Here is a 14,854-nt window from a genome sequence, read left to right on the forward strand (position 1 = left end):
TCCTGGACCCTAGCACCAGCTATTTCAAAAAAGCAAGTAAAAAAAATCCACACACTGACAAGTCTACTGTATAGAGAGAAAAGCTGCAATAGGAAATGACAGGCGTTCCCTGAATGGAAACTCACAATACTGTGTAAAAGATTCAGGTAGGCAAAGCCACGGCAATGAATAGTCCCTTTCTCAAACAGCTTCATAGTCTGCACAAATACGACAGAGTAAATAGTGGAAATACTATCTCTGCTTTTTTCCTAAGGGCTGATGGACAGAGAGATTAAGAAGCTTTTTCAAGGGTCACAAAATACATCCTGGCATGCCAGTAAATGGAGCCACTTCCAAAACCAAGGTATTAATTGAGACATCCATCTGTTTTGTCACATATAGGTCAACTGCAGAAAGGGAGGTTTACATGCATGCTGCAAGGGCAATTTCTGTTCTGTTTTATGGTGCTGCACAAAGTCATTTTCTTCAGTAAGCAGCCACCACCTGGGAGATGCTACCTTTGCCTTCTCAGCATAGCTTATTGAGGTTCTCCAAAAGAGCTGCCTTAGTGTTCCCAGCAAACATTTAAACTGCCTTTTGAGATCTGTGCACGGCAAGGAAGTTTCTTCTGTGTTCACTTCCAACGGCATCCAACATGTCTCCTACTGTGGAAATTTCCTGAACATGCATGACAGCATAACCTAGAGTACAGAAGCTAACTGCTGCTTCTGGCTGAGCTCTGCAATTTCTACTGACTTTCTGAGAAGAAGACTGAGTTCCTAAGTCCCCAGGCTAGGGAACAGGTATAGATCCAAAACATCTACGAAACTCAGCCGCTAGATGAGAAGAACCTCCTTTGATGTGTAGTGACAGCAGTGTACCTCCCCATGTAACTCCTATAGAGAGAATGGTGTTACATGACGACACTTACCATCAGCCTCTCTAACAACCACAGTAAAGTACTTCACAGCTCCATTAGTATCACTAAACCAGCTGCAGTTAAAAGTAAAGTTGATGGAGGATTTGGTAATCAGGACCTCCTTTTTGTTCACTCGTATGTCTGGAGGTGGCTGAGGGGGACCTGAGTAATTTTTTTAAAAAAAAAAAAAAGAAAAAAAAAAGAAAAGAGAGAGAAAGCATTATCTCTGTATTTGCTGTAAGCTAGACCTAGAAAGGGAAATGCAATTCATAATAAAGCTCAGCTGACTGGACCAAGTCTCTGATTCTATTCTCTTTGCAGTCAAGAAAGTGTCTTCACCTCCCCCAGGGAAACTGCCAAAGCATGAAACAAGCCAGCACCGAGTTAACCATAATAACAGTGGCAGCTTCTCAGTAGGAACTCCTGCAGAAGCCCACACTGAAACGCATTAAAGTCTTGCTAAATCTATGAAATCAGAAATTGTAGCTGCTAAAAATGACACAAGTTTAAGCCAGGTAATTGGAGGTCACTTAGCACACTCACTACAGAAAGTTACCTATTTTAAGAATGTAAATTTCTGCTTCCTTTTCCAGAGGAACAGCTCTGAGTCAGCCAGACACAGCATTCAACTACAGAGTACCACTTTCCAGACTGACTGCAGAATTTCCATAGGAAATATTCTTCATATGATAGAAAGCTATACCTTGAACAGTGACACAGCAGAAGTACACTGGAAAGCAAAGTACATACAGAAAAACCTTCAGAGGACCAGTGCAGCAAAAGTGGGGATTTTAATCTACATCACTGAATCTTCTCAGTCGGTATTATTGAAACTATTATTGCATGTATGGGAAACATAGTAAGCAGGTGGCTAAACTTCAAAGGTTTTAGATTATGCAAAAAGAACCAATAATTCACACATTTATATGTTGCTTAGCTGAACCTCTTAGATCCACAAAGCCTAGCTGCAATTTTTTCTGTTCCCTTGAGGTAGGGCCCCCAGTGTTAACCAGAGCCAGAGAGAGCAGCAGAGTTCAAAACAAGTAAGAACAAATGTGAAACAGCTACCCTTCAAATAGGACTCAGTCTCACTTCTTGTGGCACGAGTAGCTAGCTCTTACTACATCTGAATTTGTAGCATCCTTTGTGGTAGAGGAAGGAGATGGCATGGTTGCAATTAAAAGGCAATTGATGGGGGCAGGGAGAAGGTGCATTAATGACTGAACTCTGCAGCTTAGCTCACTAGCTTCCAAACCAAATATAATTTTTATGATCTAGCATTTCACACAAATGTGGCTTTTTATAAGCAGCTATAGAGGCATCCCTGAATACAGGCCTCCTGGCCATCCTGCCATTTTTGAGAAGTTTAGCCCTGGAATGGTTCAGGTCTCTGTGTTGGGCTGCACCATTGATCCAGCAGTGCTGGACAAACTGGAGCAGCTCTAGGGACAGCAATGCCAGGCTGTTAACCATGGTGACACCTGGCAGTGCAGAGGCACCAGCAGATGCTACTCCTACCCTCTATCCAGCAGCCTTTGGGTGGAGAAACCAAACAAGCTGTTTCAAAGCACATGCTACAGAATCTGTGATCCTCTCTCAAGCATAACTCTTACAGGTGATTTGGTCAGGTAGCACCTCAGAAAAGTGTACAGGGAGTGCAAAGAGGATACAGTGCCACAACCCAATGTCCTTACTGATGGATATTTGTGCTGAGGATGGCTACCATCTGTGAGGGAAAAGAGGCAGGCACAGGAAGCCAAGCAGCAACCTTGAAGACAATTAAAGGTGTGTGATGATGAGGGCATCTTTGGTGCTGAATATCAGAGTGACAGGATAATTTTTCATGATTCTCAGGCCATACTTCATGAATGAGCCAAATAAGCCAGCAAAGTAACGAGAGGCAATATAGTTATGATCCTGCATTGTGTGTCACAACAGGGACCAAAGGACAGGTTCACTCTCTTTTGGCCACCAGATTATGAGTGCCACACATTGGCAACTGTGGAGTTCAGAACTCCTTTTGCTGTCTAACCAACACAAGCAATTGCTTATTGCTGCTTACTGCCTCCCTTTGCAGCAACTCTGTATTCCACTTACGGTCAATCATTGTGATGGTGCTGTCTTCAACTACTTCACTCGTCATGTCTGCAGAATGCACCTTGATGGACACCAGGTATCGCTTGTGGGGAACGAGTGTCATGATATTAAGCAGTGATTTGTCTTTTTCTATCCTTTTAGAAAATTCCACTTCGCGAGTGTCCATTTTTTTGCATTCGACGCTATACCCATCAAAGTCAGAATCAGGAGGAGTCCAGGAACATGCAATGGCAGTAGAGGTCTGGGGCCGACAATGAAGACTTTGTATCTTGTCTGGTTCTAGAGGAACGTTGAGAAGTTGAAGCTCAGTGGGAAAAGGGACAGGCATCACACACTCTGCTCACCCTACAGCCCCTAGATTCTGCATCTGGCTGGGAGCCAGAATTCCCACTTCTCCTGCAAGTGTGCACTGCCTGATTATTAGGCAACGCTGTCTAACTCATTTTACCCACCTGATAGTGACATCAGCTTCAGCAGGGCTGTGAAGCTTCGGTAATTAATCATGAAAACAAACAAAACTACTTGCTGAAGTCTTAACAAAAACAACAATGCACAGCAATGGATTTCTAGAACTGTTACAACTTATTTGGAAGTTACATGTAGTCAACAGTATCTGTCATCTCATGATTGATCTGGTTTCCTGGGTAGCATGTGGTGTGTCCATATTACTAAAACATACTACAGAAGTATGCTCTATCCATGTAATACTGGAGCACCATTTATAATGCGTGACACGTAACACAGATAGGATTTCACTTTCAGTTGGCGACATCTACACTTAAGTGAAAAAATACAGGTGAAAGAGGTAGATATGCTCTCATTTTAATCAGTACGCTGAATGAAGACTAAAGAGCTATTCAGCTTACTAAACACATATGTCGATTTGGAGCTGAATCCTACCCCAAGTGACATGAGGGTTTGCTGAGGCTCAGTTATTTTTACAGTTCCAGGTCACTTTTTCAAATCAGCCTGCTAACTGAGGTTGCTAGAGACAGCTAGAGATGATGTGGATCCACAGACATGGACAGAAACGCAGAGAAGTGAAACACTCTGATTACAGTTTCAAATCTAGTACAGCAGGGTTTCATTCATCCTTCCTGTCTGATGATTCAGAAACATTTTGATTATTTCAGTATCCTACTGTCAAAGAAGTGTGGATGTTCAGCCTAATTTTACCCCTGAAATTGACTGATTTAGGCTCTGCAACCAAACTGCCCCACACTGGATGTGAAGATTGTAAATGTCAGTCCATTTTCAATCTTTAAACAGTTGACCTTGCATACAGAAAGAACTTAGAATCTAGCTGAATTTATTGCTTTAATTCATGAATTTATTAATGAAAATTACTGACTGTGAAAGGAATTGATAAGATTTAACTGTTTTGCATCTTCTCCAGCTAAGTGTTAGTGGGCAATGGAAATCTTACTTACTCGTTCTCACACTTGCAGACTGTGACTGACTGTATGTCTTCCAGCTGTCACCACTGACAGTTCTAACATTGAACTCATAGAGTCTTCCTGGTCGCAGGCCATAGATGATACGTACTTTAGATTTGCTGCTGCTGTAGGGATTGAATACTGTGAGGTGATCTTTTGGAAGCCACTGCAACTCAAAATCATCATAATCTGTCCAGTCTGGAGGACCCAGCCAAGTGATTGATAAAGAAGTGTTGGTAACATCAGTAAACGATACAGTGTTAGGAGGGCTGGGTGCTACACAGAAAGGGTGAGGGGACAGGGAAAAAAAAAAAAAAAAGATATTATTAACAAATTTTTACAAAAAACAAATAAGATGAAACATGCATTAATTTCTTCATGCATTACGAAGTGCTTTATATTATCCCATGTACAGAGCCAATTACTGCATCTGTGCTGATGGTGGTGACTTTCACAGACATATTCCTCAGTCTTTGAAAGAAAACCAGTGCTGAACAAAATCCCACTGCAATGGTTTAACATGCTTAAGAATATCCTTTATCTTTACACTTTCAGTGACTCTTACAATAAATCCTCCCTCAGAGTAAGTCTGTTGGGAACTAATATGAATTTTGACACATGGGACTAAACGAAAATCCCAAAGCTTTTGCGTCTTTTACCTGTTCTTCCTTCAGCATTTGCTGTGTTGGTCAGATCACCACTGTGAGTCACCACAAGCAGCGTGTACTTTCTGCCTGGAACTAGCCCCTGGAAATGCCATTCTTTCAGGTCTTTCCTGTGCCATGTTTCTTTCTGTGACCCATTTGGGTTGTAAAGATTCAGCTCATAGAAGTCAACATCTCCTGCTGCTGGACTCCAGGTGAACCACAGACTGTCTGTCATGTTTCGGTTGGATGCCTTGAGGCCAACAACTGGGGCTGGTACTGAAAAAAGACGACGACTATTACTTTATGTAGAACATCCTTAGGGTGAGGAGAAGCAACAAAATCAAGCAGACCTGAACCTTATCCTGTTAATGAACGCTGTGTAATAAACTAGACAGCTATCACAGGTGGCCAAAAAGCCAGGAGGTATCAGGAAGTATATCTCAACAGTTTCCTTTCTTATTTTGAACTGTCACTGTCCCCAAAAAGAGGCTGAAATGTTTATAATAGTTTTCCAAATGTTAAGCAGCTTTTTCCTGGTCAGCGTCTGGAAACATCCAATTCTGAGGTAGCTGAAGAAAGTGCACTGCTGTCCAGAGGCAGTCTTACAACGGGGTTACTATATGGTGCCTGAAGGATAAATTTTCACAATGTTGGGGCTGCTAGAACTGCTTAGGAAACTGCTTCCCACATGTGGCTGAACAAACATAGAGCTGCAGGCAAAGCTCTCCAAGGGAAACAAGTTTTATTTCATTGGTAGATTGTCTACCAATTAACCCTACCTGCTTTGCTTTTTTGTCTTTTCCACTCACAGACCAATATTGCTTTTACGGTGGGAGACAGCTGTTTTCCTTTAAGGCTTAAGCAGCATGTATTTGGACATCCTTCTCCTGACCTGAGTACCTGGGAACTATTGTAAAGGTCTTTGCTTCACTTCTTCTGTTGTAAAGACATCATTCAGAATTTACCTTCTTATTTGCTTAATTCTTTTTCTGTGTAAGAGCCAATTTTGATATTTCTAATAGTTGCTGTAATCCAGCATGAGCATCAGACTCAGACCAGATCACTGGTGTCTCCCACGAGCACCATAAGCAACACAGAGGAGACAGGTGGTTTTCTTATATGTTCTTGCCTGTTCTCCCAAAGACAGATGACTCATTAGTGAGGTCTCCGCTGTGGGTAACAATCACCATTCGATACATCCTGCCTTGCCGCAAGTTCTGGAATGAACACTGCTGGAGGTGCTGCTCTCCTGAAATCCTGTCATGAAGGGACTTGTCTGGGTTGTATAGGAAGATGTCATACGAATCAAGCTCCCCTTGCGAGGTGGTCCAGCTGAAGGACAGTCGGTCAGTAGTGTTCTCTGTGACCTTCAGATTTGTAACAGCTGCTGGAACTGAAAAGAAGGATAAATGCAAGAGTAAATATCAAAGTGTCTAGCTACTAAGCGGAACTTTTAATAAAGTAACAACCCATGGCTGGAACACATTCAATTAAGCCACAAGTAGCTAAGTACTGTCAACAGCAACTTTCAGAAGCAAGGGGAACGAATTTATCAAGTGCTTCTGAGTCTCTTCAATACAATGTTCGTATTTCCCAGCAGGCCTGGTTCTCCAGCCTGTGCTCACACAAAACTCTCCATTAGCTTCTACAAGAAGCTTTAACTGAGTAAAGACTGCAAGGCTTGGCTTTAGGTTTAGAGGTGTGCATTCACATCAAATCCTGTGCTAAGAGCCTTGAGACTGTGAATTAAAAACTTGATGACAATAAAGCATTTGGGTAATTCTATAACAGACTGAGGAAAGCATTCAGCACTTTGGTTTAATATCCTTACTCTGAACCATGGCCACATTATTATGCTAAAAAATTTCAGATTCACATACCAAGCACATATCAGATAAAACACATCTGGAATGTGTTCCTACTAGGAGATTTCCAGAATCAAGATATACAGATGAGACCTGTATTAATGATATCTGACTAAGGGAACTATAAATAAATTGAGATGGTTTAGTGGTGGACTTGGCATTCCTGGGTTAATGGTTGGACTCAATGATCTTAGAGGTCTTTTCCAACCTAAACTATTCTATGATTTTACGTTCTAATTACCTGTTCGGCCAACAGTTTCTGCTCGCTTACTGAAGAGCCCGCCACTGACTGTGAAAACTTGTATTTTATACTTCTTGCCAGCCAATAAATCTTCAAATTTGTGCTGTTTGGCAGTAGCTGGCTCTGATTTGTTGCTCAGGAGGATTCCTTGCTCATTCAAGAGCAGAATGTCGTATCTTTCAGCTACACCAGGAGCTTTCTGCCAGGTTACTAACAAGGAATGACTGCTGTAAGCATGACGTGCTAATAATTCCTGGACAGAGGCTGGAACTGGAAACAACAATTAAAGGCAAGATGTTACCAGGAGAAATATGGACCATTCAATACACAACTGTGAACAGAGTAATTAATAGAAAATATCTTCATACATTTGCATGTTTACTATGGGAAAAGGAATGTCTGTGCATATATTTACTCAGGCAAATGATTCCTAGATATAAATACAATCAGGTGAGGTTACAGAGCATCACGGATATCTGAACTGGGCATGGAGAAGCAATAGATACATACAAATTACCAAGAAGAGAGAGAAGAGTGAGATGAACTGACTGAAACAGTTAAGGCAGGCATGTGAAAAAGAACTGAAAAATAAAGAAGTGGTAAATCGGTGCAAAATAGTGGCACAGAACATAAAATGTTAGCCAGCAGCTGTTGCACAAAAGTCAAGGCCAGAGCAAATGCATGCAGGTGCTTAAGAGAGAGAATGGATTAAAAACAAGGTGTTCCACTGTTTTGTGTGTTCCCACACACAGTATATTGGGGCAATACATTGTTAAACAAGCCTTGACCATGCAACGGGTTCTGCTAGAACACAGTATCTGACTACAGGGAACCCTGCAGACGTATTTGTCAGATGGGTACAGGCATAGGACTGGGGAGGAATGGAACTGCATGCATCCTGTGAAGGCACATTTTGGGCTGGGGACTTGAATTTGACACCCAGGTAGAGCTACTGACGTGCCAGATCTCACTGATATTAACAGACCCATGACTAAGTGTCTGCAAGAGTAAGGACTCAAATGCTCTTTGAGATGAAACCTTCTCGTGCGCCTGGGTGTCCCCATACCCAATGGTGTGTTCATAAACATTACATAAGGGTCAGCTTCTGGGAATACATAATGCAACTTGCTCCTTGTCTCAAAAGAAACGTACTTGTTCTCCCAAAAGCTGCTAAGCTGTTGTGCAAGGTGCCACTGTTAGATTGCACCACCACCTGGTACTGCTCCCCAGCTTCCAACTTGTGAAACGTGTGCTCAGAGACATGTTTAGAGACACTCTGGGAATCAAGCTGATGGTTTTGCTGAAATATAGTCACTGTGTAGGAATCAACATCTCCACCTCCAGGAGTCCAGCTCACTTTCAGGCTGTTTGTCATGCCATTAGGTGACACATGAATGTTTCTGACCACACTTGGAACTGAAAAAAAGGGAACACAAAGGCACCTGCTCACAAGTTTCCTGTTTGATTCAGACTTTTTCAATTCCTACTTTTTTATAGCCACAGCAAACGATTCAAAGGGCAAAGAGCATTTACAGGTACAAGTAATTTCAGTCATGGGTAAACACAAGTAAAGCTGAAGACATTTGTGTAGGATTGTGCCATTTTAGAAAAGCAAGTCTATGCTTACAGGAACAAAAGTAAAGAAAATATAAATGAAATGGAAAAAATTTATATGTTCGTTTATCTGGAAAACCTCCTTCTTCTCCAAATAATACTTTAGAAACATCTCAGAAAATCAAATCTCTTTATTTAGACTTAAATTAGTTAGCTGTTTTGCAGTTATAATCTCACCCATTCATTTCAGGTGGGCAGAGGTGTAAAATAGCTTAAGTGATTTACCTAGAGATACTAAACAAACAACTGGCATACATAGGTGTCCTGGTTTCAGCTGGGATAGAGTTTATTTTCCTCTTAGTAGCTGGTGCAGTGATGTGTTTTGGGTTTGGTGAGAGAAAAGTGTTAATAACGCAATGATGTTTGAAGTTGTGCTGGGTGATGTTTATACTAAGTCAAGGACTTTTCAGTTTCTCAGGCCCTGCCACAAGAGGGCTGGAGGGGCACAAGAAATGGGGAGGGGACACAGCCAGGACAGCTGATCTGAACTGGTCAAAGAAAGATTCCCTACCATAGAACATTATTCTAAGTATATAAACTGGGGGGAGTTTGCCATGGCCAGCCAACCACTGCCTGGGGACTGTCTGGACATTGATCAGTCAGTGGGTAGTGAGCAATTGTATTGTGCATCACTTGGATTATTTTTTCCCTCCTTCTCTTTGGATTTTATTCCTCTCTCCTTCTCCCTCCTTTTCATTACAACTGTTGTTGTTGTTGTTATTATTATTATTATTTAATTTCAATTATTAAGTTGTTCTTATCTCAACTTTTGAGTTTCACCTTTTTCATGATTGTCTTCCCCATCTCTTGGGGGTGATGAGGGGGTAGGGAGTAAGAGAGCAGCTGCATGGTATAGTTGCTGGATGGGGCTAAACCACGACAATGGGAATAACAAAAACCCAAACGCTAACATTTCATTACCATTCCTATGCAACAAATCAGATTATCGGCCAACAATCAGATATTGGTAACTGTGACATTTGTTTATTAAGTGCAGATCAAGTTGGCTGAAGTACCAGTGTGATTTTCAATGAGATCTGCTGTCTTTAGGTCCTGTCAGTGTTACAGGAGCTCAAATAAGATTGTGGCTCACCCTTGACTTTCTGTGACTCGTTCTTTCCTCTAAAGAAGCCTCAACACATTTTAAATACCACATTATTTCTTACTTGTCAGGCCTTCTATGAAAGTAGCACGTTGTGCATCTCCACTGATGGTCAAGACAAGAATTTTGTATAGACGTCCTGGAGTCAGAGCTGTGAACCAATACTCCTCAACGGTGTTCCCAAGGAAAATGGGTGGGAAGATCTTCATATCATTGAAGAGGAGCTGAATCTCATATTTATCAACATCCCCTTCAGCCTTTAACCAAGTTACCTGCAGATCTTCTGTGCTCCTATTACTAAGAGTCAGTTCCTTCACTGACTCTGGCACTGAAGAGATGAGAAGACAGACAGGAAACTTCTCAGTACTTATTACCAGGTCACAGCAAGAAGATAATAGCTCTGAAGCCATGCTCCTGAGCTAAAACTTTTCATTCAGTTCCCTAGGAAAAGCAGTAGACTGCACTTATTTGCAAGGGTTGCTGTTTGTGGTTTGTAGCATATCTAACACTGGAAGGTCCCATTTCAAAACAGAAAGTCCACAACTTATCAGCATAAAAATAATGAACAAACAACAACAGAGCTTGCAAGGAGTTTGCATAGCCAACAAAAATTGAGCAGGATCTGCATGTACCAACAAGTGAAGTGCAAACAGACCGGAACTATGGGAGACCTGAGGCAATCTACATGATGCAACATCACATGCGCAGTTCCCAACTCCTGCCAGACACAGGTCAGTTATTTTTGTCCAGTGCTACATCTGTGTTAAAAAACTCGTTTTCTTAGCATGACTCATTAACTTACATGTAGTGACAGGTGAAGACAGGCGGATTGCATCCAAATTCCTGCTGGCTCACAACTAGCCACCTTACCATCTTTGCCCCACGTTCTCCAACTCCAATCCTTTGGGTAATTTGAGTAGAGTGAGGTCTAGTCTATCTTCTTTCTTATACATTTCCACGACCAGAAAAAACTATCTTGTACATTCTGGCACAGTTTAAGCATTAATACTAAGCTTATGGGGAAATCTGTTTTTCAGTTTTCCACGTTTCAGGATTTGCTTTCCAATTTCACAGCACAAGTCTCTTCTTTTAATTTCTATACATCTGTAACTTAAACACTGGTCATAAACAAATTCTGCTTTCCATATTTGGAACGACAAACATTTAAAGATTCACACTAAGTATTCTATGTTAAAATCATATGAGAACTTTGAGCCTAAGTATGGTAAATAGAAAAAAATCCTGGAGTGTCTCAGGATGTTTCCAGGGTGTTTACTTACTTGTTCTTCCATAGACCCTTTCACTAGTTTCGTATTTCCCACTCTTTGTGCTGACCGTGACACTGTACTGCCTCCCTGGGACCAGATTAGTGAACACACATTCATTTTCATCCTTTGGGACACTTTTTGTTTGGATGAAATCATTGTTGTTCTTGATGATCACTTCATAATTATCAAAATATCCAGAGGCGTGTAACCAGGACACCTTCAAGTAGTCACTTCTGGCTGAATTGCTGACAGTAAGTCCCTGAACACTTGAAGGGACTGAAAGAAAAAATACAATTAAAGATTCAGAAAGCGGTAACTTCCTGAAGTAACAGGAGCTGTGGCAGTAGACTATACTTGTGGTAATTACCAGACTTTTCTGAGGAAGTTGCAAAAAGACCACAATGTGGATTTAAGCAATACTCTACCCTCTAAAATAGTAACTGCAGTTTCCACGCTGCTTTACATCATATGACAATGGTTTGTCTTTCCAATTTTTGGTCTTTTGGAACTTGGTCAGTTTTGCTTACAGCAGTGAGTTCCAAAGGTTCACATTAATCCTGATTTTGCTTCTCCTCATACAAATGCCTGTCCCTTGGATTTTCACTTAAACATGAAGAGAAGACTAAAACTGCACTAACTTGATACTCTTTGTCGTTTTAACACCCATTACTGTCATTCTTTTATTCTACTGGTTTACCAAGTGAAAAGTCTCAGCCTTTTCAATTTTCGAGGAAGTTCTAAAAAGTTTTCCATCGTTACTGTCACGCTTCTCTGAAATTTCTCTATTCCTGTAAAAATCTCCTTGAATATTGCACAACCAAAACCACAGACGTGTGTTATGTGACAAAAACCAATAGACATGGGTGTTACTAATCTATGTCACACCTTACTAATATTTTAGTAGTTAGCCTATCCTATCCCATTCTTTCAGTGTTTGAATAACTTTTTTGGGGATGCTCTGTGGGATATACTTGAAGACCCAAGCAGAGGGGTTAAGTAGAGGGGAAAATGCATTTGAGCCAAAACTGATACATGATTTCTGCTCACTTACAAGGACTGATCCATGACTTTTACTCATGCTAAAGTAACTTTGTATGACATAAAGCAGCAGTAGGGGCATAAGAATAAAACTAAGCCTGTAAAGCTGCAATTTTATGGTTTGACCCTCCAACTCTTACTCCATCCTAGTTTAGTCAGATGTAGATAGATCATTGATAACAGCTATAGCAAGTAGTTATGGTGACTGGATTTACTCAGAGGCTCTCTTTACCTGTTCGTTCCTGGCTGAAGGAATAATTTTCATACTTCCCACTCTTTGTGGTTATCATCACATTGTAAAGCGTCCCAGGAGTGAGGCTGCTGAAGGAGCATTCACTGAAGGATTTGGAAATGGTGAGAGTCTGAACAATCTGGTCATCGTGAGAGAGCGTTACCAAATAACTGTCTACATCTCCAGAAGCTGGCAGCCAAGAAACACTGAGGTAGTCACTGCGACCTGAGTTATTTACTGTTACTCCAGTCACGCTGGAAGGAACTGTGCAACAAAAAGGAAAAACCAGAAGAGCTTTAACTAGCCAATTCCTGTTGTGAGAATGCCTGGAATGCCACTCCGCAAAATAAGCAGTCTGGGAGTCCTGAGAAGCTCTGCACTGACTCCCACTCAGCAGTACTCATCTGCTCTTTTGGATACAGTGAAGGAAATTGTCTTTGGTGACCTGACCCCAGCACTTCTAAAATCCCAGAAGATGAGTTACCCTCTCAAATTGCCGTTCAGCAGTAATAGCAAAAACTACAGAGGCTTGTATGAAGTTCAGGCCCATAGCAGAATATGTTTCATTTGCAATGAGTTCTCTGACGCCTAGTGGCCAAAACATGAATGCAAGTTTTTTTTCAGGCCAGCAAAGTGAGCTCAAAGGTTTCACATTGCCAGAACCATCATCACTCAAGTACAAAACTATCATCAGAATTATCATGATTACCTTAATCATAATGAGCTGCCACATTTTCACCGGACTCTGATAAACTAAACTGATTTACCTCAGAAGAGGGGCTGGCCAGCAGCTGTCAGAGTCAAACCCCCTAGATTTTACCAAATATGTTTATGTACTTTAAGCCTTTTAACGTTATTCTTCTCCAATTGGTTTTTTTTTGTTTGTTTTTTTTTAAACTGAGAGGAGTTGTTTTCAAGAAGAACATTGGAGCCAATTGCAGAATGCCCAGCCTTTGCCAGATTCACATAAAAGAGGGAAAAATTGACAGCACAGGGCAGTTTCACCTATCTAAATATCCAAAGGACTGGTATTACATTTCATGAGTCATTAAACTTACAGATTTTGACACAATAGTACATCCTGTCCTATGCAGTATAGAAGGGCTTCATAGTAAGTAATTAGCTCTGGTGGACATCCTTTAATATTGGATTGGAAAAAAGAATGTGTCATGAGAGACTGAGACACAAATTCATCCCACCACCTTTAGGCAGCTAATTTGCACCCAATCACCCTAGGCTGCCATCTAGTCAATGGAACTAGAAAGTCCCTTCCAAAGGAGTGATTCACCCACCACAGCTGTACAGCCCTCTCAGGGCATATTTTTGTCTTCACTCAGAGTGATCCTGCTCTACAGAGTTCCTCCTGCAGGCAGAGCTGTTAGCTCCCCAAAGATACATTAATATGAATCTGGATCCACAGTATGTCTGTGGTCATATACAGGAATTATATGGCTGAAATTCCTGTGTTTCTGAATTCTCAGTGCAGGGGCTTAATCATAAAACCATTCCCTTTAATAAATTCAGCTTTTTAGGAACTGACAAAAGACATGATGGAGTATTTTCCTTTTTACCTGTCCTCCCCTCTGCGATCGTTTGCCTTGAAGATATCCCACCGCTGACAGTGGTGACAACAACTGAATAGAGTCCTCCAGGTTTCAGGGGATAGAAGTGGTATCTGTTGGTTTCACTGGGAACAGTCTCATTTTTAATGACAACATTCTCGTGAATCAGTAGCACTTGGTATGAATCTACATCTCCCAGTGCTCTTGTCCAGTTGGTGAACAAGCTGTTGGTTGATCCCTGACTTGCCACGGTCAGACCAGTCACTTGGGCTGGCACTGCAAAGAAAATAGTCATAATGTTACTGGGGAGAAACAAAATAAACCAAAACAAAATCCCCCAAATAACCCAAGTTTAGTCACACTGAGGAAGTGCATCAAAAGAACATTCCAATTTGCAGCCAGACTCAACAGGGCTAAAAATAATCTAACTGTGGACTGCTTCCTGTCTGATGGGATGTGGTCTATGGGAAACTATCTAAGGCACAGAAAGGTCGTTCAGGCTTTAGTACAGCTTTTCTCAGGCTAAAATGATTCAAGATCAGGGAACTGGAGGAGATAGCATTTCATAAATATCATTAAACAAGAGCCATCAATTTAGGAAATCAGTTGGTTTTTTTGATGATTATTTCAAATAGAGTCTGTGACTTTCTCCCTTTCCTCTCCTATTCATTGTCTCTCATTCCTATTGAATGGCAAACTAGTTTGATGAATACCTCAGGCATAGTCATTACACATCAGCAAAGTGTCAGACCCTTTAATTTTGGGGGTAACTGAGATGGATGGTTTTGGTTTTAATTTTATCTCAGAAGATCTGCAGGATACTAACTTTTCTAGCATCAAAAGATGAATTAATT

General features: G+C 41.2%; 1 protein-coding gene across 3 annotated transcripts in view; it reads right to left on the minus strand.

The window, feature by feature from the left end:
- PTPRB (protein tyrosine phosphatase receptor type B) overlaps nucleotides 1-14,854 on the minus strand; it is a 62,858-nt gene that overhangs the window by 15,778 nt on the left and 32,226 nt on the right. For all 3 annotated transcript variants that reach the window (XM_040594592.1, XM_040594591.1, XM_040594593.1), the window contains 11 exons: nucleotides 14,010-14,276; nucleotides 12,439-12,702; nucleotides 11,181-11,444; nucleotides 9,965-10,228; nucleotides 8,337-8,600; nucleotides 7,185-7,454; nucleotides 6,208-6,471; nucleotides 5,091-5,354; nucleotides 4,426-4,707; nucleotides 2,996-3,274; nucleotides 911-1,060 (listed from right to left, as the gene is read on the minus strand). In XM_040594592.1, coding sequence (XP_040450526.1) covers nucleotides 911-1,060; nucleotides 2,996-3,274; nucleotides 4,426-4,707; nucleotides 5,091-5,354; nucleotides 6,208-6,471; nucleotides 7,185-7,454; nucleotides 8,337-8,600; nucleotides 9,965-10,228; nucleotides 11,181-11,444; nucleotides 12,439-12,702; nucleotides 14,010-14,276 — 2,832 coding nt within the window. The remainder of the gene's footprint in view (nucleotides 1-910; nucleotides 1,061-2,995; nucleotides 3,275-4,425; nucleotides 4,708-5,090; nucleotides 5,355-6,207; nucleotides 6,472-7,184; nucleotides 7,455-8,336; nucleotides 8,601-9,964; nucleotides 10,229-11,180; nucleotides 11,445-12,438; nucleotides 12,703-14,009; nucleotides 14,277-14,854) is intronic.

Source organism: Falco naumanni, chromosome 5 (genome assembly GCF_017639655.2).
Source record: "Falco naumanni isolate bFalNau1 chromosome 5, bFalNau1.pat, whole genome shotgun sequence".
In the NCBI taxonomy this organism is placed as follows: Eukaryota; Metazoa; Chordata; class Aves; order Falconiformes; family Falconidae; genus Falco; species Falco naumanni.